Here is a 24259-nt window from a genome sequence, read left to right on the forward strand (position 1 = left end):
TCGAATATGAAATAAAAGATTATATTGAGAGAAATAATTTTTGTACAATTGAACTCGATGTTACGACCGTTAAAGCTTCCAAAACTGCAGCACGAAGCATAAGAATACCCCAGCTACGTTGCTTTCTCTATAGGAGGCCCCAAACTGATTAGCTCTGTTAAGTTCTGTTTCCCATTACTTTCGCTCCTCCTCCTCCCAAGGGGAAAAATCATCATGAAAGAATTTTACAATACAAAAGCTACCTATATACAAGCTTGAATACTTACTATTATGCACCCTTGATTTAGCATCTTCTTCCCATGTAAAATCAGTAAAAAGGCGTAGCAGGCTTCATTCAGGACCTTATGTCTAATGCTTCTAGCGACGACGAGAGCGACGTATCCCCCAAATTGCTGACCCCCAGAAGGGCTGCCCCTCAGAGGCTGAGGATAAACATCGCAACCTGAGAAAATAGACTCAATTTAGTTTCAACCATCCTATGGGAGTTCTTATGCCATCAGCAAGAAATAATAAATGTACCATATTCAGGGGGGCATGTTTTTTCAAGCCTAGGGCAAAGGTTCCTAACTATGTGCACTGACCATGGCAAGCACCATTGTTGCCATGACCGCGTTCTTCGTGGTAACATGTAACATGGTGTGTGTGTGCCCCATAGTAGTGGTGGGATGACACCAGTTTTGTAAAAGTATACTCGATTTATAATGCCTAAAAACCCTTAAAACCCATTAGCCCCACGCATGACACCCTCTCAGCAGCCTTTTACCTACCTTAACAGCTCATTTTCTCTGAAGCCTACTTTATAAGAAGCATAAAAATCACATTAGAGTCTTCCTGACATATACAGACAAGAGGGGAAAAGTATATAATTAAGGAAAGAAAGTTTACCAAGTGATTACGCCATGATAAATAGGTCAATGAAACCCTTGAAGCAGAAAACAGACCGCCAGCCCAAGCTACTTGAAATGTTGATGATGCGCAGGCATCTCACCTCGTGTGATAAAACCAGCTGAAGAGACGATCATGTATGCTATAAGACATCCAAGGTTACCGACGCTTTTGTGAAGACAGACAGGACAAATGGTGCTTCTTCGCCTGGGTGTATCGTTGTAGGCACAATTGTGTAGCCCTTCGGATCAGGTTCCAGAACCATCTCGCATGATATTTCACGGGAATTGACATAGTCTGTGCCCCCAACGGATTCGTGCAGGTAAATGTTGTAAGCTGCTCGACGTCCACGTGTTTTCAAGATTCTCATTCCAATGTAGAACATCATTGAATCATGACTTGATTGATAGTTCCTGAAACCAGCAGCCGTCCTCGAGAAGCTCACCCCCTTCAAATGTAAAATTCTTAAGTCAATTTTATCCACCACGAAAAAGTTATTTTGTTAGTCAAGTAAAGGAGAATACCTGGGTTAAGGTTATGAATACATGTACAGGGTATGATGCATCTGGCCCCGAAGCCCTCAATCGAAATTGTGGATTTTGATGCCATGTATCATAGTCTTGACAGCCACCAGCACTATAACCTCTCCATTGGCCATGCACGGAGTAGCGCATCTCTGGAGGGTAGATTCGACAAACATATATTGATCGAAAGTGTATCTGAAAATCTTGCCATGACATCCAGAATATTCCATCTTTTGACTGCAAAACACATACAAAACATATAAATCAAGTCTGGTATGATTACCTAGAGAATCAGAGATCACACGTTTTACTCATGCTTTAGTTTACAATTTCAAGTCTCAGATGATTAGCATGTTGAGACCACACATTTTAAATTTTAACGTCCATTTTTCATCGCACGTCCAACCAGCAGTCAATATGTAAGTACAGACCTGTGGAATATGCTTTAGCTTGTGCTTCATCCTATCAGTCCATTCAGGTGAAGTATCAGCCCATGGGCCATTCCACTCAACTTCGTTAGCCCATGGATTTCGAATTTGAATAAGCTTGTGGCCATCGACCTCTCTTACCTGAAAATTCAGTAAACGTTGGACATTCTTGATCGTGATATTCGAGTAGTTGATTCACAGGTAGAAACAACTTACCTGTAGCAAAGAATAGGCGTGTCCTTGCACAATGCCGCTAGAGGAAATATGCACATCTGAACCTGATGGACTGCCAGCCCCAAGTAAAAAACCTTCTTGTTTAAAGCGCAACAATTGAGACCATAGCCGACCACTAGCTAAATCAATCTGAGCCTGGGCACTCCTCATGTCAATCTCCTCACCGGCACCTCCAGTAAGATCCACAAGAGCATCCTGAACTAGACCGCCCTCCAACGCTTCGTAAGACCCATGTAATTTAGCATATGCCTTCTCCAACATGGACACCCAGAGCTCATTACCTTTCCTACTAGTAGCAAATGCTGGTTTCCCCGGTGATTCACATGGAATCCAATCATCAACAACCACAGGAACCCACTCACTCTAGATAAAGAGAGAATGATGAACACAATAAGTGAAATATTAATCACAATACATCGAAATTACAAAAATAAGCAACACGGATTTAGTTCAAGTTAGAATCTGCTAGTTAACTGATACTCTGTTACTAAATTCAGAAACATGTTTCCCTCTTCTGGTTGGTCTTTTGTCTTCGACTACTGAGACAAATCTCTTCTCTCTGCCATCCTTTATCGTTCGTTCAAAGACAGGACAATAGTAATTTGGCTAAACTCAGTCACAAGTTTTACGTGGTGTGGTTAGACAGAAATGAGTTTTGTGTAAAGTTTTATGGACAATGTTTTCTTTGCACACTTGATGCAGGCTCATGAAGATTTTATTGATTATTCGTCTTGTATCAAACTGATATTCGAAGATTAGGAACATGAATAAGTTAGAAACAATAGAAGAATTTAAGGCCAACCATGGTGAAGCTATGCTTACTACAGTAGCAAATTATTTCAGTGAAGCCAAGTTACCTCTCATGAATGAGCACCAAATGATAATAATAAAAAAAATCACCTGAATACAGAAGCGAACTGTATAGATCCCTTCTTCGTTATACCGTGGAGTAATAATCACTTCAGAAATTTTGGAAGCCTCGGTTAAGACAGCGACAGCACTTAGGAACCAACAATCACCCAATCGTCCCTGTTTTATTTTATTACATAGGCATGGATCTTGTTAAAAGGTTATAGTAAGATCAGAACCAAAGAAAATGAAGAGATTAAATGCTCAATATTGGTGGATTCAAAAGATGAGCATGATCGTTCCTTTTGCAAGGACAAACCAAATGGACAAGTATTTAAGTAGTTTCTCAGAAACAAACCTGACAAACATCAGACGGATTGGCGGCCTCGGAAAATAAGCATGGCTGAGAATCTATTCTGCCCTCTTTTAACAACTCTACAGGCCTCATCCACTCAGAAACAACCTAAGAAAAAACGATTATGAAGAAAATATGGCATTGATTATAAGCTCTTAAAATCAGATAGCCAGTCGGAAAACGTACCTGTAGTTTTGAAGGTGGATTCTTTGGATCCACATACAAGGACTCATCGTTTGGAGGAAACTCCTCATCGGTAAAATGCATTTCTCCCCTTGCAGAGAGAGCTTCTTTAACAGCCAACTCCACTGAAAGCATCCGTTGGTTGATTTCCTCGCATGTTTCCGTACGAGGTCTCCTAAACTTCCTTGTGAAAGAATCCACATCAAGTACTACCCCATCACGCTCCAATCTTCTCTTTCTTCCGCTTGAATACTGTCCATCCCAATCCACATCATCCCTATCGTACAGATCTACGTCCGCAGGGTCACTATCCCACTCATCAACCTGAGTAAAACGAATAAGGCATCCATTAGTCAATAGGTTCAGCTATGGTAGATTACCTCTCATATCTTCTTAATAGGGAAAACAGAGCATACTCTAGACGGTGAATCCGCCCACTCCCAATTATCTTCTGTGAAGTCGAGCATATTAAAGTCTGTGGAGCTCATAGCTGCATGGAGAGAAGCAATTTCATCTTCTGTTAAGCTCCTTCCCCAGAGAAACACATCCATAATGTGCATCTTGGACTCAGCTCCTTCACTATCTGATCTCCCAAATATGTCAATGTCTGTGGGGGGTCTAACACCAACCCACATTTCTGTCCCTTGCTCCCAAATGTTATCGCCCACGTTTAAGGGCAACCCAGTCTGGTAGCCATCAAACCCACCATCTAAATAGCAGGTTGCTTCTCCCAAATCAACATCAATGGTCATAGTTACAATATGCCACCTGCAAATAAAAGTTAAAATTACTAAATAGATTCTTCTGTACCAAAAGACTATTCGCCAAAACACGCAAGACAAGGCAGTTGAAAGCATAAAACTTAGAATCTCAAGTAGAATGAAAGAGAGAGAGGCTGCTCAGTCTGGTTCACAAGACAATAGCAAAAGCAAAAAGGGAGAAGCTGCTTGGTCTAGTTCTCAAAACAATAGACACAGACCTTCCATCAGCAATGCTGGTTGCACTTATGCTCCACTCCTTTGTGACAGTCGATTGTCTGTCACCTTTAGTGATTAATCTTAGACCAACTTGTCCAGCTTCAATGCCTTGTTCGGAACCAGCCACCAGAAATTCCCAGCAAATCTTCTTCTGATACTCGGTACCAAATAGGCAAACAGGACCGGACTCTGGCTGAATCAATGCAGCAATTGAAACACTTATTTTTCGAGTTTGACATATACTAGCCTCAATCTGACCACAGTGCTTGCCACATCCTATTGGCTCATCATCGAGGACACAGACAGCACCATGGATTCCTGTCTGCAGAAGTACAAAAATAGCAAAGGAATTACACTGGTGCATTGAAATAAGCGAAGCATGAAGCTTTAGCCTGTTAGGCTAGATAGAGGCATATCAACAAGCTGTGCACAGAAGGGTCACATCCCCATGTGAAAGTAGCCATTAAAATAACTATTTAATCACTTGTTCAGAAAATTTTGATTGCAAAAACAAATTGCATGTGAGTTTTGACTAAAAAAGAACTGAAGTACAGGATTATAGCTTAAGCATAGAATGGTAGTATTGGACTGCCCAACCCAAGAAAAAGGTCATGTTCCCTATTTTGTTGGAAAGAGTGAAGTATTCAACCTGAAGTGCACGGCGAGCTAACTGGGATACTCGAATCCTACGAGCAATGCTTGACACTCTTTCTCGAGCAAAAGAATCCTCAAGAACAGAATCGCCTCCAACGGCACGCACCGCAGCAGCCATGGCAGCAGCTTCTCTACCACCAGCATTTGGAATAGAGGACATAAGAGAAGCTTCAATTTCCTTCCACTTACGTTCTTCTTTCTTCAGTAATGCCTTTCTTCTTTCCTTACCTCTTCCCTCCTCCTCACGTCTTTGCATTAAGATTTCTTCTTCCATTTCTTTTTCCCTTATATAACTACAATTTAAACAAGAAAACGTTAAGAAAGATGCAGAAAATTAGAGATCTTCAATAACTCCTAAAGTAATAACAAAGTTATACCTCTCCTGAATGATTTCAAACCGTCTACGGTCCTCAGGCATCCACTTCTTTATTTTCTTAGCACTCAGGTCCGAAAAGCCTATGCTATCAAGAAAAAGTCTCAAACGAACCTCATCCTACAAAAAAAAACGGAACAAAATCAAGTTAATTTGTATAAAAGTGCTCAATATAATTGAAACAATTTAAACTTATCAATAAAATGCTTCTGATCATAATATTATTAAAAAAAAACATCAGTATTATTTATCTGTCAGTTTCCAAGTACCGGTTAATGGAAGTGAACATATATTTCATCAATAATATGCAACAGTTTGGGACATACTTGAACTCGCTCCGCTTTGGCAGTCAAACCAAGCAAAAGCAGTAAATAGCCACCAAATTTGTCCCACATGTATACCCATTCGGTGTCAATTGCCTCTTCCAAACCCAAAATACGAGCATGAGCACACATTTGCCTTCTGTGGTCAACATCATTAGTTGACTCATGAAAAAATGGCCTCCTATATCTCAGTCTACAGAAGAATGATCCGGCAACTAACTCCTCATTTCTCAAACGATCTCTAAGTTTCATAACATCTGCTCTTGGAAGCACAAAGTTTCCTGCCCTATCACGCATGATGGTAGGATCGCCAACTAAAAGAGCTGCAGAACTTGCAGATCTCTGTGGAGCTGAATATGTTCCAGATAAAGCATTTCTAGTCTGGATTGTAAACAGAAATTAGTCCAAGTAGATGCAGACACAGCATTTCAGAATAGAAATAGATCTGAACTAAGAAAAATGAAATTTGCAATAGCAAATAAATGAAAGGCACCCAGTATAACATGCACTGTGAGCATGAATGTAATTATATGATCCACACATCATAACATAGAGCATCAGAAAAAAAATTAATCTACATAAAAGGTCAAATTGCAGTAAAGAACCCTCAATTATAGTTGCATAGAAGGTGATGAAAGCGCATCTAGTTCAGCAGTGTATGTGAGACGGAAGGTGGAGCTCAACCCCTGCCTTCCCCTAATCCCAAGTTCCCACTAAAATGTGAGGTTTAGAGGCATTCCATATTAATGCACAACGACAAGGCATACAAGACTTCGCCCTTTTCTGTACATAATAGGCTAACAAAATTTTCTTCCAAACATAGAAGGGTTCCTCAAAGCAATCATAGAAAATTTCCAAAAAAATCAGATTTTAAAATGTTCCAGAACCTTTTAAAAAGAGGCCTATGAATCTACCAGATCCCAATGCTTTAGCACCAGTCAAATTTCAAATTGCCCCCGGTACCTCTTTTTCTTGTATCTGAAGGCAGCAACTTCAACAAATCCTCCATCCAGAATACACACTGCCCAAGAACAGATGGACTCTTCCTCTAGTCCTTCCCCATCAACAATGCTTAAGCCCTAATCAATTCAAGATAAAGGTCTTTTTTCTCCTTTCTATTAGAATCCAACAAAGATAAATTGAATTTCAGCTTCCCTCTCTTACCTGTCATGGAATATCTAGAAGTTTTTCGTCAAGAACATCATCAATTTTTTTCTCCCTAGACTCGCCAGAGTTTGAAATCCTCCTCCTTGACATATATGGTATAGATGATCTTATTATTCTCAATCTCTTCCTTTGTAGCAATAACATCTCCAACAGCATTTTTACTTCAAAGTTTTTTCTGATTCTTGACAACTTTGAAGCTTACATCAACTTGAAACCCAACAATTACATTTTCTTCTTTCCGCCACACTAATCAAAACCATGACTTAGCCAAGAGTTTAACAGGCAAGGGCAGTCTACAAGATCCAGTTTCTTGCGAAATGGGGACATTGTCTGAAAGGATCCAGACCTTCCTGGAGGCTCTTGAATCCTTGAATTTGTCTAGCCATTTCTTTTGCATAAAAAAAAATGCCCAATAAAACCTCTATAGGAATTAGGATTGTCCCACAATTATTGACCACATGGATTTTACATTATTCAAGCCTTGTTTCTAATAATGAGTTAAAATAGACTTCTTCATGCTCCTTGCCCTTTTTCCATTAAACCTTCCTTCCGAGGAAGCACCAAATTAAATTGACTCAAGCACCAAGACCCTTGGCATTACCCACAAGACCAAGTTCTGCCCAAAAATTCTTCTTTTCAATACACTTCAAAGCAAAAGTGTTGAGAATCCATCACTCCTCTCTATCCCCCTCCTCCACTTGAACATTCATGTACGCACTTTTCAGAAAATCAACAACTTTTATTACTTTTTTATTTAATAGACTCCATGATTGCCACACTAATGGTATAATTAGAACGCGACAAAGATAACACCAATCATTCGTTCACGCCCCAAAATAACATTCAAAATACATCTTCTAAACCACCTGTTAGTCTCCTACTCTTTTTCTTAGCACCATCTACTGGAGGTGCTTAGAATTTTCAGATTAGTAGAATTTTCGGATTAGTCTGGGACTGTATTTACCCACCATGTCAGATCTTTATCAGACCCTGTTCTGCTTCCAATAAGTATTTAAATATTGAAAAAGGTAATTTTATAAGAATGTACTGTAGTCAAACACACCTTGGTGGCAGACCGAGAAATTGCTTGTATAACAGTTTCCTTGCTGAGAAAGTGAACCGCATCTTGCATCATCTACATAAATTTGATGGCATTGATAATGTATTAAATAGTCTGTACAAATTAAAGAGCTAATTGTCTTCCAGAGGCTTTAACGATGGATAATTCACACATTGCAGTATTCAACGCAATTATTCATATACCTTGAGAGTTAAACAAGGACGAGAGACAGCAAAACCAAAGGATACAACAAGAGTAATTGCTGATACAGCGGCTCCAGCAAATGGTGGATAAATAAGCAAACTTGCAACAACACCCCAGCCTTCAGTTGCCAATGCTATCCCATAAAGCACAAGAAACGCAGCACTATGAAGAATAAATTAGCAAATATCAGATAATTTTTTTAATAAAGCCCCATATACAATATCATGAAAAAAGCAACAGGCTTTTGTCAAAGAATCAAAAATTAGAGAGCTAAACAAACCTGACATTCTTCCCACTATCTGCGTGAGCATCATAGACATATACAGGAAGAACTCTAGGAGAGTAGACTACAATCGGTGGTGAGAGTAGAACCTGCAAGGACCAAATAGAACAATGTGATTACAAGAGTATTCAACTGGTTAAATACTGAAAAAATCAAATATGAATAGCAGAACATGCTAAAGGAGGTCAAGTATAACCCACAGTTAATGCTCTTCCAGCCAGAAGAAATAAGAATAAGAAATACCCTACAGAAGCTCCCACAAATGGTTTGCCTGAGGGATGAAAAAGAAAGCATTGTTAGGGTAGGAAATTTTTATCCTGTAACCGAACTCATAACTTTACAAAAGGGAAGAGAAACAAATACGAGCACAACAAATAAGATCAACAATTCCTTATCTCACCTTCAAACCATCCAACAAGGAATGCCGCCAAAGCCAAAAGAAAAGCAAGAAAACAAACAAGAAACATTTGGGTCCTCGTCAAATAAAAGTTGTTTGAAGCCCAATGGTGGACAGAGCCAATTGCTAGTACAATCATAAGAAGCACCAGAAGAAATGCTGCCCCAATCTGTTTATTGGAAATAAGGTGCTATAAGCAAAGTGCAGATGGTTGAAGTAAACAAAAACAGACATATTCCTAGTCTTCTCATACCGTCCAGGGTTTAATTACAACTATAACAGCCGATATCGCACCAAGTAGCAGGAGGAGCCCAATAAAAAGAAATGCATAAACACCTTGAGAAAGCCTCCAACCATCATCTTTCCTGAAAAAAACATGCTCAAAAGGTAACAACGATCTCCCTCCTAAATGTTAAACTAAAGTTGGCAAGTAATGTATCTAGCTGCAAAGTTCAACTGGGTAATCATATCCCTTCTGATTGTACAAGGAATAGGCTCTCACCATTTATATAGACCAGAACAGAGAGAGAGCAAAGCAGGGATGCACACTAGCGGAAGCAAAGCAGCAAGAAAATCTCCATTTGTAGGAACCTCGTCATCTCTTGATTTCACAACCTCCAAATACGATGCACCACAAAACATGACAAGAACCACTACAAAAATGGAAAAAAGACTATTAAAACCAACTTTAGGCAGTCCTACAAACAAAATATAAACCACTAGATCCAAGAACCTTTTATTCAAAAAGCCAACACTAAAGAAAACATGAAGATGTTACCTGTGAATATGGCAACACAAACTGCAGAAGAGAAGGAAAAACGGTACGTCGAGAACCATGAAACTATCGGCAGCACACCAGTGACAACTAAAGAAATTGTAGCCGCCATAGCCCAGCCAAGGTACACAGATGTGGCATAAGGTGATGAGAAGCTTTTGTCATCACCAGTCCACCCTTTGTAGCGCAAATCATTAAGAGGCTTGGCAGACACAATCGCACCAAGAGCTATTACAGATCCAGAAAACAGTAACATGCAAATCACAAGAACAATACCCTGTGAAATCATCAGGATAGTGAAATTAGATGCAACATTGAACAGTGATAGAAGAATTTAAAAATATGAAAAGAAATAAATAAATAATAGAAACAGAGATACTGTAAACGAGAAATAACTTAACAAACAGATCAATCTGGAATTGCTTTTTGGAGCTGTTCCACCTTTGTTTGGCTTAGAACAAAGAATATTGTTCTATGATAGAGACGGTTTTTCTGCATCCACCTTAATCTTAAGGGCTTGGGCCTTCAGTAGCTAGCTTTTTAAATATTCTATAGGGCATTTGGCTTAAAAGGAATGGCAGGATTTTTAGAGGTTGGGAAGAGGTTCATCCCTTGATATGTTAATGTTCCTCTTTAGCCATTAGACATTATTTCATTTGAATTGGGGTCTTTTTTGTATAGTGATCTCAAGTCCTAGTTTAGCACCTTTTGTTGCGATGCATGTCCTATGTATTCTTTCATTTTTCTCAATACTTAATTTGCAATAAAATAATTAGAAGGACCAAAATTTTCATGCTTGACGTAAAGACAATATACAAAAGATAACTAGTATGAAGAAACCCAACCCAAGCGCCTAGATGAAAGAATCCCAATGGCCAGGCAGGAAAACATAGTAATCAATGGTTCATTAAAAGTTTCCAAACCATCATTCACCAAGCTGACCTTAAAACCACCAAATGGGCACAAACACAGCTGATTTGTTTCAACACAAAGGGAGACAAGTCGAAACAGTACCCAAAACCTTTTTTTTTTTTTTTTTTTTTTTGCGTATTGTTATCAATAATTTAAAATATCAAGTAAAGTTTTTAAAATTAAGAAATGTAGTTTTTTAAAAAAATTTAATTCAAATATTTTTTTTTAAGAAAGGAAAAAACGACCATAAAAAAATTGAAAAGAGTTGAGTATAAATTTCAATAACAGAAAATCTTATCATATTTTGTTTTCTACTTTTTATTTTTCATCGTTGAATGTTAAATTTATAATCNAAAAAGAAAAAGAATCAAAGGAATCTCAAAACATTGAAGAATTGACTTGGCATCAATAAGCCAATAAATATTTGATAATTGAGTAAAAAAGGTGAGATTGGTGAAGACTCAAACTTGTCAAAATTAATTCTTCAAGTTAATTATGATTAAACACTAGGGAGTAAATTAGGAATTTTAGTAGTGATATGATTGTAATTAAGGTTATAATAGTGGTGTGCTAGTAATTACTTGAAAAGTTAGTTAGAAAGGCTGATTATAAATAAAAGGAGTTGGAAGTTTAAGAGATAGGCAGAATTTTGGTGATTAGCTCTCTCTATACCCTATTCCCATTGCAATTTTCCTTCGATATTGTAATGTACTAAGATTTGAGTGATATTTTCTAATAATCAGGAACCTATCAACTGGCTATGCAAGCCTGCTAAGTATTCCATAACACCCAACATTACACCCTCCTTGAAAATTTAAAATACACCTTCCAAGTAGTTAAACAAAACAGTAGCTATGAAATCCATGCTTCCCTTTTTCCTGAATCTTTCTGCGATGTCTCATGCCCGTAGTGTGTTGCTTTATTTTCCTGATTTCTTTGCTTTGATAGAAGAACCTACTTCTATCGGAAAAATTGAGAAGGATTTGCAACATGGTAAGAATAACATGTCCCACCCAGAACAGTAGGATCACAAGAGTAAAGACTAGAAATTAGAAACAAACAAAATCATTTTATAAGAAGTAATTTTGTGAAGGTTTAGAATTAAAAAGCAGAAATACAAACCTTCCTTGTTCCAATAGTTCGTTGGTTTCCTGAAGAACTCATGCATTGTACTCGGGGAATCCAAAACTGGTACCCATTTCGGATCCATATAGGAATGGCAAGAGAAAGACAAGCTACCATGAGAGGAACTGTTAAGGACATCCCTAAAAGAACCGATGACTTGCTGCAAAACAGACCGTTAACAATCATTCACCAGGGGGAAAAATCAATGGATCAAAATAAAACTAAAAAACAGGGGAAGAAATCAAATACTACTGCTAGACCATGGCATAGTAACGGAAGAAGAAAGAAGGCTCCCAGTAGAAAAAACAAAAAGAGAAAGAAGAAATTGCATAGAAACTGATAAGACAATGGAAACTGTGCAGACGAAATAACAATAAACAGAGGAACTATAGAACTCTCAAAAGAAAGAATTCAAATCTTAGAAGAATGGACCTCAATGAAACAGAAAAGTATGAGCTTTAAAAAAAATGTCCAGTTTCCAACTTTTCCATGCCACTACAGCTCAGAGATTTACCCAAAAGACAAAAAAATAAATAATTGGTGGTAGATGATATGTACAAACCTCAAGAAAGAAAGTAAAAGCCCCACAGAAGTGCTGAGCAGCCAAGCAATGAAGCCATACTGCAGAAAAAGATCATAATGAGGCATAGACCAAAATAAATAATATCATCAGAAACTTGATGCATGTGAATCAAAGCACAGAACTAATACATGAAAAATAGCATAAAAGATTCTTTTTTATCAGAAACCCCGCTTTCATTAAAAAATAAATAAATAAAGAATGTGAAAGGGCAAACAAAAAAAATCGCCCGATAAAAAAAAGTCCAAAATACTATAAGAAAGGACTCCAATTTAAAAGTACAAGACCTAGCTGATAGTTGAAAAAAGCCTTTCTAAACAAGGTCCAAAGTCGGGTATTGAAGCTAACAACCTCCCATAACTCTACTTTGAATCTTGAAGGGCCTCTTAAACGCCTTCCATTCCTCTCAAGCCAAAGCCCCAAAGATTGGCAACAACGCACATCTACCAGAAAAATGAGAAAGGGGACACAACAAGACACCAAAACCTCTTCCATCCCAGCCCTACAATCCCTGCTCCAAGCCAACTGAACTCTAAAAGCGTCCAAAATCTAGAAACTACAACCCAAGTGATATGAACCACAACCAAGGAATTTCCATACCTCAACGTTTAATTACAAGGACGAGTCCAAGAACTTGTAACGAGATTTAGTTACTTGTATTCAAGCTATGGTGAGCTCGTCAAAGGAAATTCTAAAAGATGTTAGTGTCCTCCCTACATGTGAGCTTCAAGAAAGGGACACATTAAATGCATTTTGATTTGCATTTAATAAACTCATAGTTGAATTCATGGAACTTAGTCCAAGTATGTCCTAGATAGCACATTTCTTTTATTGCATTATTTTAATTGTTATTTCAATATTTGGTTGTCATTTAAGCTAGTTTTAATATGGGAGTTAAGGTTATATTGTAACCCACATAGGTTACCATATTCCATCATATGGAAGTTATGGGTGTACTTCTCATTAACTAGCCATTTTAATATGGAGGTTATGTGTGTATTTAACTCACATAAGTTAAAGTTGTCAAAGGCTATATAAAGTCTTCATTTCTTTCATGGTAGACATCACATTTTAGAATTGAAAAGAATAGAGTTTCTATTTCAACTTTGTTGATAGCTAAGTTTTTTACTTTAAAAATTCTTGGGTTTAGAACTTGCATGTTAGAGTCATTCAAGTGGTATTCATCAAACGAGTTTTCTTTACTCTGGATCTTGACCATCAAGGTAATCTATTCCAAAACTTTCCCTTAGGTTGATTCTTATCGTTTTTGTGATTATTTGATAATTTAGATCTAAAGGTCTTGTTCTCCAACAAGGTTGTTAGATTAAATCCTAAGAGTTTCATAACACCAAGGGATTTTTTTGACACGCTACTACAGCTGCAAAAAGAAGGAAGATTGTCTTTGCACGCAGTATAAGATGCAGGACCTATGAGACAAAGAACATGACCTTCCTAGGACCCTAATCTTTCCAAGTGAAGAAAATGAAGAGATGTTGGGGAAGAAAGGCCATCCTCAGAAGAAAAAAGAACTAGAAGAGAAGCCTTAGGGAGGAGAAGGGGACTGAAAACGAGAATCCCTCCTACCCTAAGCAACGAAGGAGTCCCTCAAAAACTAAGACCTCCACATTGACATACCCAACTTTTCAAGTCCCCAATCAGCTGGACTGCAACCCACATTGGTATATCATACTAAAGTTCAGAAGGAATGTTACTGACGTAGAGTTTGAAGAATGGGCAGCTCTCTTGAATGAGCATCATGCTTTTAAACCGTATAAAGGGATGATTTGAAAGTGTCAATGCTGGAAAATGATAGAGCTTCTTTGGCGGTTAAATCCTCTTCTCCCAAGCTCTTTGTGCATCAAACAGCTTTGGACAAACCAAAATCTGATCCTATATGGAAAACATCGTGTCCTTGAAAGATCAAGGATCTCTTGTGGATATTCTCTTTTGGGAGGCTGAATATTGCTGTAGGATCCAAAGAATTCTTCGAAATTCTGTCTTTTCCCCCAATTGGTACGTTCTTTGTAAAAGCAGTGATGAATTTTTTATGCACCTCTTTTTTCTCAAGCTTGTTTGCAACTTTGTACAATTTGCAGTGGTGTCGGCCCAACAAATTTTCAAATGTTCTTCAACTTATTTATGGCCCTCTGTTTAAAAGAAATTCTATGGTATAAATCCAATGGTCCAATGGTGTCTTTACCCACCTTTAGAGACTACGGTATAAAAGAAATGCTACACAAATTTTGTTGTAATTATAGACCTCATATTTACACAAATTTGGCATCTTTTATGTAACCCGTTGGTGTGTGGGAATATCTCATCCCCCCTCCTTATGTATTTTCTCCTTGATAATGAAAGCTAAGTTTCTTATCAAAAATAGAAACGAAGGCCTGGACTGCACCCCAAGAGGCTAAATATCAGAGCCCAATCTTAACATTTTATTTGAAAAATTTTACAATTATGGCCAGAAAAGATTTGGACAAAGTATTTCACTATTCACCCTTCATTGTGCTGACAAAATAATGATGTTCACCCATCTAAGCCAAAGCCATATAACTCCAATCCCGTAACTGTGAATGCCAGACTACATCACTTCTTACTTGGCCTAGATTCACCTCAGATTTCTAGGCTAATTTTCGATGTTCGCATAACAGACAAATTTCACATAGGTTTGCTCTCTTGTTTAGTTGCATCATCTGTAAAGAAGTGATAACGCCACAGTAGTCCAAAAGTTACAGGATAAGTGCACATAAGAACAAATGTGCCATTATTTGCTACCTTACTTTGAAGCATTATCTAAAAAGTATGGATAAACCCGTAGAACATATAAATTCTCTCATTTTATTACAGATTCTATACAGAAAAACAGAAAACAGAATTGGGGGAGGGAGAGTTTAAAAACACAAATAAAGAAGGTGGACATCTCTGGCTCTGGGCACTATGCATCAGTAGCAGAGATACAATACCTAGATAAATCTCTGAAGCCAGAACCTATACATTGCCAGAGAAGAACCCTGATAAAAGCCTGTTTTTAACCAATGTGCTTCCAACTTTCTTAGATTTTGTAGATTTAGATTTACTAGATCGAAGTAAACTTCAAGTTTATTAAATATCCACAGCAGAAAATAAGGCTCTGGATGCAACCTCAAAAAGAAATGGTTCCACTGATAAGAAAAGAAATGCTAGAAGCTATTAAAAACCAATGGACTTACCAAAACAACTTTTTCATTGACGTAAATCGAAACAACTTCCTTATCTGTAAATATTTAATCTCACAAAGGGAATGCATACCTTCCGAGGTTTTGAGGTCATTGACATTTCTTCTGCTAGCAGTGACTGGAGGAAAGCCATAATTGAACAGATCACAGGAGATAGTAGTAGGACAGCAAAGCCAAATTCAAACTGAAAGCACAAGAAAAAGTTAGCTTGAAGAAACACAAAGGATGCCTTGACATGCCACAAATTTGTAAAATCAAAATCCAATAATGACATTGTACTCCATGTGTAAATAAAAGTTCTATTCACCTGTTGGTGTTTTGCATTTATAATGTCAATAGTTTTTGGACGGAAAATGGCCACAATAGTTGTTTCAATTATGAATACTAAACTAAAGATCACCCATGCCCGTTCTGGGGTCCCGGCTACATTGTGCAGTACAAGCCTAGAGAACTGAAGCCACTTTTCAAGCCCATGAAGTCTCAGTTCTTCAGACAGAGAAATTTGATTAGGGAGCATGTTGTCCACACTATTTGAATCAATGATGGTAATATCAGTATTATCCTGATGTTCTCTGTCCGCATCCAAACTACTCCTTTGAAGTAATGCAAGGATAGTTGGGTCCAAGCTCTTCTCCTTCAACATCATTGCAAAATTAGGATCCAGTCCTTTATTCTGCAATAAACTAGTCAATTCACGTTCCCCTTGTCTAGAGCTTCTCTTCAAAATGGATGTAATCCTTGGGTCACTCAACCTTTCCTGCAATGCCAAAGCCAAGTTCAAATCCAACATTTGTTGGTTTGCAGAAGTTGACGTGCTAGATTCACAGCCTTGGCTTTCAGGCCCACTACTAGAACAAACCACCAAGGAACTATGATGATCAAAATTTTTATCCGTGAAAGACATTGCTGCATCAGGCTCTTGAATGATAGAACGACAAGAACTACTCCGCAAAGCCGAACTTGGACGTCCACTATCCATGCTTTTGTCACTGTTAATCCCCTCTTGTGAACTACCAGTTCGACATAGGACACCATTCCAATTATTAGCATCAACTGTACATTGTGCTGCTGGCCCACTCTTGCTAGTGGATTCAGTACCATTACCAAGGTGACCTGCCTCAACACTACTACTACGTTTCATACTTGAACCACAACCATCTGATGAGCTTGATGAACTATTTGGTTCTTTCCTGCGAAACCCTTCTCTCAAGCGAATCACAGTGCTTTGCAAGGCATCTCTCCTAGCAGCAAATGGATCTGTTGCTGAGAGATGACGCATGACAGCAGCACCCAATAGCACAGAAGCTACAACTGCATAACTAATACAATGTCCCAAATACCTGATGCAAAAGGAAAAATAAGAACCGTGATAACAATTATCAGGTTTAGTTATAAGATAACCAAATGAAATTGGTAGAAACAAACCAGTAATTAACTCCAAAACAAATGAGAAAAACACGAGACATGCCAGCCACAAAAAGTGCTAAAACACCACTTTTTAACAGCTGGAACCCGTACAAGCATGCCCCTATATTCCAATCTGCAAAACAAGTACCCAAAAGAATTAAAACAACATAAAATAAAAGAGTAAATAAGGTTAAGTAAAAAAGCAGCTAGAACATACCAAGAATGATAACAGCAGCAGAAGTAGTGGCACCAAGCCAGCGTGCCTCCTTAGCCGTAAGGCCATATAAAATAGAGTAGCCAACAAGTACTACAACCGAACCAACATAAAGAAGCCCAAGATGTGAAGCCCTGAAAAATGGAAGACCCAACCCAAAAATGAACAATCATACCATCAGCTGACAATAATAATGACAAACAAAATTCTTCAAAAATACATATTTCTACTTTTATACATAAAGATATGTAAATTCTAAACAACCCACAGATGAATGGTTGATTGGAAAGAGTTCTAGCGTACATTAACTCTTCTTCCCAATCAGGTCTTATTGTTGGAAGACAAATCATCATCCAAGAGTGACTAATAAAGTTGTACATGAGCAGAGAAAGATGAGAGAGCAAGGCCTCCTTTCCAAAATAGATATAAAAAATGCCTATGCAAAACTAGCTTGGCATTTTTTGGACGCACTTAACTGACGTTGGCATTACTAGGAGAAAATGGTCTCCTTGTGTTCCTCATTCAATTTGCACCAACATTCTCAACGGGAACCCAAGAGGAATCTCACCTCGAGAGAACCTTGTCAACATCTTTCCCCTTTTCTCTCTGTAGCAAATTGTGTTTGGTAGGAATGTTGTCTAAAGAAGTTGAGATCTAGTTGGTGGAACATTTTTTATTGATGGATGAAATAAACCATGCTAATCCTCATAACATAATCAACCTGTTCAAATATGCTTTCCGCTTGAGTATTAACATGGCCAAATTGATTACCAGAGTTTAAAGTAAGGTTGCCAATAAGAAGTATACAAATGAGGGTCATGGCCACTTAAATGTCTGAACTTGCCTCTTGGCAGCAGTCTCAGACAATTTGTGATTTAACTTTTGGAAACCAGAGTTTGAGAAAATCCAAATAAACTTAGCATTAGACAACTATAAGGCCTTAATAACCTGAGGAGAAAGACACTATTGTACCACATGGTTCTCTCAAACCTTCCTAATACTTGTTTGTTTCTGATGAAAGTCTACCCACCCTGTTTTCAATCAATAACAATATTAGAAATGCTCACTGGACAGCTAAAATTTCAAGATTAGGATATAATATCACAAACTAGCGAATCCAAATTTAAAACACAGTTAATAGAAGTTAATTGACTACAGCATAAACTATCCATATCACAGGTCACGCTCAGTTGGGGGAGTTTTCTCCTTGTGGTTTACTCAAGTTCATCCTGAGCAGATGAAAAGAAGGGCCACATATTACTAGAAGAAACAAGATAACAAGAATGGATAAAAGTGACCTTTATGTGATATAAAAATATAAAAGATTTGAGGAACAAGCATCCAGAAGGAAAATAGAAAACAGAAAAAGAAAGAGACCTAAAAATACACCCACAATATTACTACATAGGATCACCAAAAAAAATTAGTGAGAATTGTAGGCACTGGCCACAAAATTATAAGATTTAGTAATTAACGGATGTAACAAAGATGAAAGAACAATATGCGAGAGCTTTGAGAGCTTGCCTACTAGATTGACGAGGATACAATTCATTAGGATCAGGTGGTTCAGGTAAAGAAGCCAACGGACCCACTTCTATGCAATCAGAATATGCAAACTTGTATGCCCTCCGCACATATTCATCCACATCTAATCCATTTCCTGAACCAAGAGAAAAATATATAAAACAGAATGCAGAACATAGATACCTGTCCAAAAAAATAATGCAAAACTAGAAGAAATTGTTTGGTGGTAACTACCATTAAAGACCATTCGACAGATGAAGAGCATGTTGATCGCTAAGGCAATTGCTGATATGCCAAAAAAGAAACCAGAAGGTGAATAACGCTCAGATGCACTAGAACCGGCTGTAACATATACAGCACAAAGTTCATATGAACATAGAAGCGCAACCGCCAAAAGAAGAAGAATAGCAACAGCCCCTGTCCAAGGAAAAAACATATGTTGATGTCGACATGAATGTACAAAAAAACTAAATTCAAAGCAACAGCCCCTGTCCAAGGAAAAATACTGCAGTTTGCACAGCTCTACTATTATTTTTTATATATATTTCAAGTTCAGTCAATAATTTGCTTTCAAACCTAATCACAGATATCTTTTAGGGTAAGAAACTGAGTTTTCATTAAGAATATTGAAAGAATACAATAGCATATAAAAGGAAAAAAAAAAACTTATGTGAAAGGAGCCTGGAACAAATTACAGAAAGGGACTCCAATCCATAAGAACAAGACCAAGGTCATAATTACAAAAAGACCAAGTAACTAAAGCTCAAAGGGATCATTAAACCTGACCATCTACCAAACTTCCTCGCCTGATTTCTCAACCTCTCTAAGAGATTATGTTGTTCCTTCCAATCAGATACCCTATAAAACAACAAATAAACTAGTTTATCACAAGACTTTGCCCTTTTCTTCAAAGGGGGATTCAAAAACACCTCCTCCAACATCGAGCTACCATCAATAACCTGAACACCACACACACCAAACAAGAATCTCCTACGATCCCACAGAAACTGAGCAAATTGGTTACCCCACAACAAATGATTAAGGTCTTCCTCAAACCTCCTACAAAGAATGAATCATGCCATAAACAAAACAAAGGAAGAATACCTTGAGATATGATCCATGGTATTCACTCGCCCAGTAAAACTTGCACCTTAACCTTCTTTGGAATTTTAACCTACCATTGAAAGGAGCAAGCAGATGCTATTGGAGAGGGAGAAAGGGCCGACAATATATGGAAGACGAGGTCACACGAGAACCCTCTAGAAGGGTTAGGGCACCAAATACAAACATCCCTTCTCTCTAGGAAAACCCGGACGTCTTACCGCAAATAAAAAAGACCCAAACATTTGTCATTTCATTGTCAAACAAAGGCCACTTAGAAATCAAAGGAAAGTGAAAAAGAAGGATCAAGGAAAGGAAATACAGATGTCAACAAATGCAACCTTTTGTTCCAAATGTGGTATAAACGCAAAAACATAGTGCACAAAAAGTTTATCCCCCACCCTCCCTATTTTACTCCGTTTATGCATTGGTCAATCAGGTCAGTTTAATGCCAGCAACAAAACAACACCATTTTTAACCGATGCTTGGTCTTACAATGACAATTGTTACTAAAACTAAAAGCATATTTAAGGTCCTTAGAAAGCTATATATCTTTGTTCCAAGAATGGGATACCAATTTGCTTCCTCGAAGATCATTAAACTATATTAACTCTGCTTAAGTTAATGATTCTCACCATTATCCTTCCCATAATTTTCATGCTAGTTTGATCAAGAAAACTTTGGATTTGCATGCCACGGTGCCCATTGTCATGGTCATGCTTGTCCAAGGCGTGTTGCTTGTGGTCGCATGTCAGATGTTCTAGTCATGTTTGTCCAGAATGTGTTGTCCACAGTTGCATGCCCTTCCAAACCCCTTTACTTGCTTTCATGTTAGATAGACCTTTACTATTCTTGTTGTGTTAAAACAGGAGTGTATGAATGGTCACCAAAATTATGTCTACACCCGCTAAAATACCCCAAAATGTACTATAGGGGATGTGATTAGTTGTCAATTTTTCCTACAAATTATATGCTATCAAAGTCGATGCTATTGCTTATTCATTTTTAGCCTATAACATTGCTTTCTTTAAAATTGTTTTCACCGTATTTCCTCGCTCATGTTTTCTAAAACATTTCTCATGACCCGAGGCTCAAGCATACACCAATATTGTCCGTGAAACTCGAATGTCAGATGGCTAACTTGTTCGTTGTGTTAGAACAAATGTCGCCCAGTCGTTGTCCCGTTGCCGCAAAAGTGCAATTTTGACAGATGATACTGACCTTTCAGGGTCAAGACAAACACACATGCACCCTTAAGCCCTTCATGTTGTTTCTTTGCTAAATCTTTCTTTACCTACTAGACTTCACACCCTTTTTCTCCAACTATCATTTTTTTATCAAGCTTAGAAAGGCTAAAATTCCTTTTGTATCCTAGCGGAAACACATATTTCACCAATGAAACAAAATAATACAAAAAGGGAGGACATTGTGTCGAAGGGAATTACAAAAAGCTTTCCAGTCAGGCAAAAGAATGTCCAAGCTGTAATTTTCAACGGATGGTAAACGTTAGCACCCATATAGAGCTAAAAATGAAGATCAAGTTCCTAGAATTTGAAGGGTCATTGGTTCCTCTCAAGCCTAGTTTAAAAGATATGCCACTATTTATGTGGAGCCAGAGGGTCTTCTTCTCACTTTTGAAAGGATGACTAATAGGAGCAAGAAGCACTAAAATGGTGGTAAGTAGTACGGCATACCAATGGCTTCATGAGTACCTATTGCAGAGAGAAATGAGAGATAGGTGCCTCAACAAAGGAAAACTTAGATCATGTATTATGGAGTTGTCACTTTGCAATGCACATTTGGGGAGATTCCTAACGTCTTTTTGGTGCAAATTTGACTCTCTATAGAACAGCATGATGGGAGACGTATCAATTCATCTCGCCTTACAAAATAATGGTCATGGCAAGCGAACCATATTCAAATAACTAGTCAATGATAAATGGGAGAATCTTCAAAGGCGGTAGGTTTGAAGAGTGAATCGTCTTAACACCTGACTTGTGGTATTCACGACAAATTTCCACAAAAATAATCCATTTTGTTTATTTCTTGAGAAGTTTGATCACTATATACGGTGAGAACAAAGTTACTTTTTTATATACCTTTACATACATACATCATCTGCTATATTTACTTACTACCCAGAAGTTCAATAAACAAACGCCCATAACAAGGAACTAAACCTCATCCCCTCCCATGCCTCCAAGACCATTCCCTCCCTCTAAAAATTCTGAAGTCTCTCAATCCACATAGCCCACAAGATAGCTAAACAACATGCCTACCTAACTTTCTAACTCGATCAATCCCTTCATACCCAACTTTCAACTCGTCTTCAAGGTGAAATGATGGAAATCGTTGCTAGATAAGTTCATGTGGCTCTTATACCTTGCTGTTCATGCCTTGGTCTTTCTGTTGCTAGATTGACGGTGTATGCCCACACCCACTTAAGCATACTACTATTTACATCTACATAGAGGACAATTGAGTTGTCAACTAGGCAACTTCATCGGACATTAGAGGAAAAATCTTTAGACACATCAAACTCTAAAGTCATCCAAACATGCATATGCATACACATACAGAGATCATCAACTTACTTAGACCCTGTCTGCACTTTGTTATCGAAATTCTAAGAAACAAAAAAACAGTAAGGTTTTCAAAAGGCTTCTAGACCTAAACAGATGTGACGAGGCTAGAATAAATTAGTAGCAATCTAAACAACCAACAACCGGACTACTTGCTCCTCGTAAACATCTCTCTCTTCTCCCTAGATGAACCCAAAAATCTAACCACTAACACTTAAAGAATATCAAATATCGTTTAAAAAGATAGGAATATACCATAACTTTATTCACCAGATAGAAAGATGAGTAGTAATAATCTATTCAAAATTGGACCAGTCAGAGATACATACTTGAGCTTTGCCATTGTGTTCTCCACCATAGCATAATTGAATAAAATGCCAGTAGAAGAGCGGTGCCAGCCATCACAACAGCAAGCCCAATTATGTCTCGATCCAATATTACAATCAACCAGCACCCCCATATGATAAGCACCGCGATTGGAGAAATAACTAATATCCATGCAGATAAAGAGAGAAGGCCACAAAGCAAATCCAACTGAGGTCCTTGCAAGATATTTGGCCACTTTCTGGCAAAGATCCAGCTGAAAAATAATTGTGCTTGCATTAAAATTAATTGAAATATATAAATATATATGCATATAATGTACATTCTTCTCTCATTTTAAATGAGAAACCTGAGAAAGATATTATGCACACAAGACAAAAAAAATTCATTCATCAACACCATAAAGACATAAGCATAACGGTTTCCATCAGACACATGCATGCATAACACGATAAAAACCAGGTTGAGAAAAATGGATATCACAAGTTCAACAGACATTTCAAAATGGGGAAAATATTTGATTCAAATGCCAAAAACCCAGAGAATTCACCTCAATGTTTTAACATTTAGTACTTTCATGTTATAAGAAGCATAATTCAATCGTAACCTATGTAAGAGCATACAGAAATCTTTGATCCAGACTCCTGGCCCAACTATAAACCGTTCCACCCCATGAAAACCCAAGATTCAGGTAATAGACCCGTACATTGAACAGTGATACGATGAAGGAAGTATAAAGCATTAACCAATACCAATATCCCACGATAGCATCCACTACCTAACCACAACATTCTTGATCACAACCTGGAACCACTAAACTAATAAGGCACTACATAAATTTCTTGTGCTATCCAAGGAAAATTCAAAATAGAAGAGACTAAGCAAAAATTTACCTATAAATCCGCCACGGGCGCCAGTTCACAGCCCATAGTATGAAAAACGAGGCGGAGCCCAGCACTGAGAAGAGCGACCCTGATATCACACACGCCAACACCACCTTATGCTCGTCCCCTTTCATGGCGTCCTCCTACTAGCTACTCCACATGCATCAAACCCAGTACTGATTCCACTATAAATTAACAAAACAAAAAACAAAAAACGAAGAGAGAAAGCAATTAACAATAAAACCCAGAGCTAGAGAAGTTGCCATGTGAGCAATGAAATGGAAAATTGCTACCTCTTCCACTGCAGCTGATTGATGAGACAGAAACAGCATGATTATGAAATTCAGCTAAAATGGGTAGCGCTCAAACATGGCATTTAGGGTTTGGGGAAGAAAAAAATTGGGTTAGGAGAGAGAGAGAGAGAGAGAGAGAGAGAGAGAGAGAGAGAGAGAGAGAGAGAGAGGGACAGGTGAAGAGTGAGAAAAATCAATGTCAAAAAAAAGAGAAATGGGGAAGATTTGAGCAAATTTAGGGTTTGTTGATTTGTGGATTTGGTTTTATCTCTGTGATTTCAAGGATTTGAATACCAAACAAAAACAAAAAAGTGAAGAAGAAGATCAAAACTTCAACAAAACCCTACTGGTTCTCTCTGGGTGTTTGAACAGTGTGGAGTGAAAAAAGGGGAAAAGGTTTTCTAGAGAGAGAGTTTAGAGAGAG

At 37.9% G+C, this 24259-nt stretch overlaps 1 protein-coding gene across 1 annotated transcript; it reads right to left on the reverse strand.

The window, feature by feature from the left end:
• Nucleotides 1–2: 2 nt before the first annotated feature.
• LOC111485372 (calpain-type cysteine protease DEK1-like) lies at nt 3–24259 on the reverse strand. Its single transcript, XM_023132228.1, has 32 exons — nt 23836–24259; nt 23552–23727; nt 22664–22914; nt 18886–19068; nt 18652–18787; nt 17131–17261; nt 16932–17046; nt 15814–16846; nt 15580–15690; nt 12271–12329; nt 11706–11868; nt 9675–9948; nt 9399–9549; nt 9150–9261; nt 8900–9065; nt 8700–8770; nt 8497–8588; nt 8216–8378; nt 8016–8087; nt 5789–6166; nt 5467–5582; nt 5085–5382; nt 4438–4757; nt 3875–4226; nt 3462–3782; nt 3279–3383; nt 2972–3100; nt 2054–2434; nt 1841–1978; nt 1410–1646; nt 886–1333; nt 3–442 (listed from the first exon to the last, which is right to left on the reverse strand). Exons 2-31 carry the CDS (start codon nt 23674–23676, stop codon nt 1028–1030), a joined length of 6489 nt encoding a protein of 2162 aa, XP_022987996.1. The 5' UTR covers nt 23677–23727; nt 23836–24259; the 3' UTR covers nt 3–442; nt 886–1027.

This window comes from Cucurbita maxima, unplaced genomic scaffold (genome assembly GCF_002738345.1).
Source record: "Cucurbita maxima cultivar Rimu unplaced genomic scaffold, Cmax_1.0 Cma_Scf00010, whole genome shotgun sequence".
Lineage (NCBI taxonomy): Eukaryota > Viridiplantae > Streptophyta > Magnoliopsida > Cucurbitales > Cucurbitaceae > Cucurbita > Cucurbita maxima.

Excerpts from the sequence above, each read along its gene's own strand:
- LOC111485372 (XM_023132228.1), bottom strand. The coding sequence starts at position 23,676 with ATGAAAGGGGACGAGCATAAGGTGGTGTTGGCGTGTGTGATATCAGGG. Across the intron at positions 19,069-22,663 it reads AACACAATGGCAAAGCTCAA|GGGCTGTTGCTATTCTTCTT; the intron begins GTATGTATCTCT and ends TTCCTTGGACAG. Across the intron at positions 15,691-15,813 it reads TAAATGCAAAACACCAACAG|TTTGAATTTGGCTTTGCTGT; the intron begins GTGAATAGAACT and ends TTGTGCTTTCAG.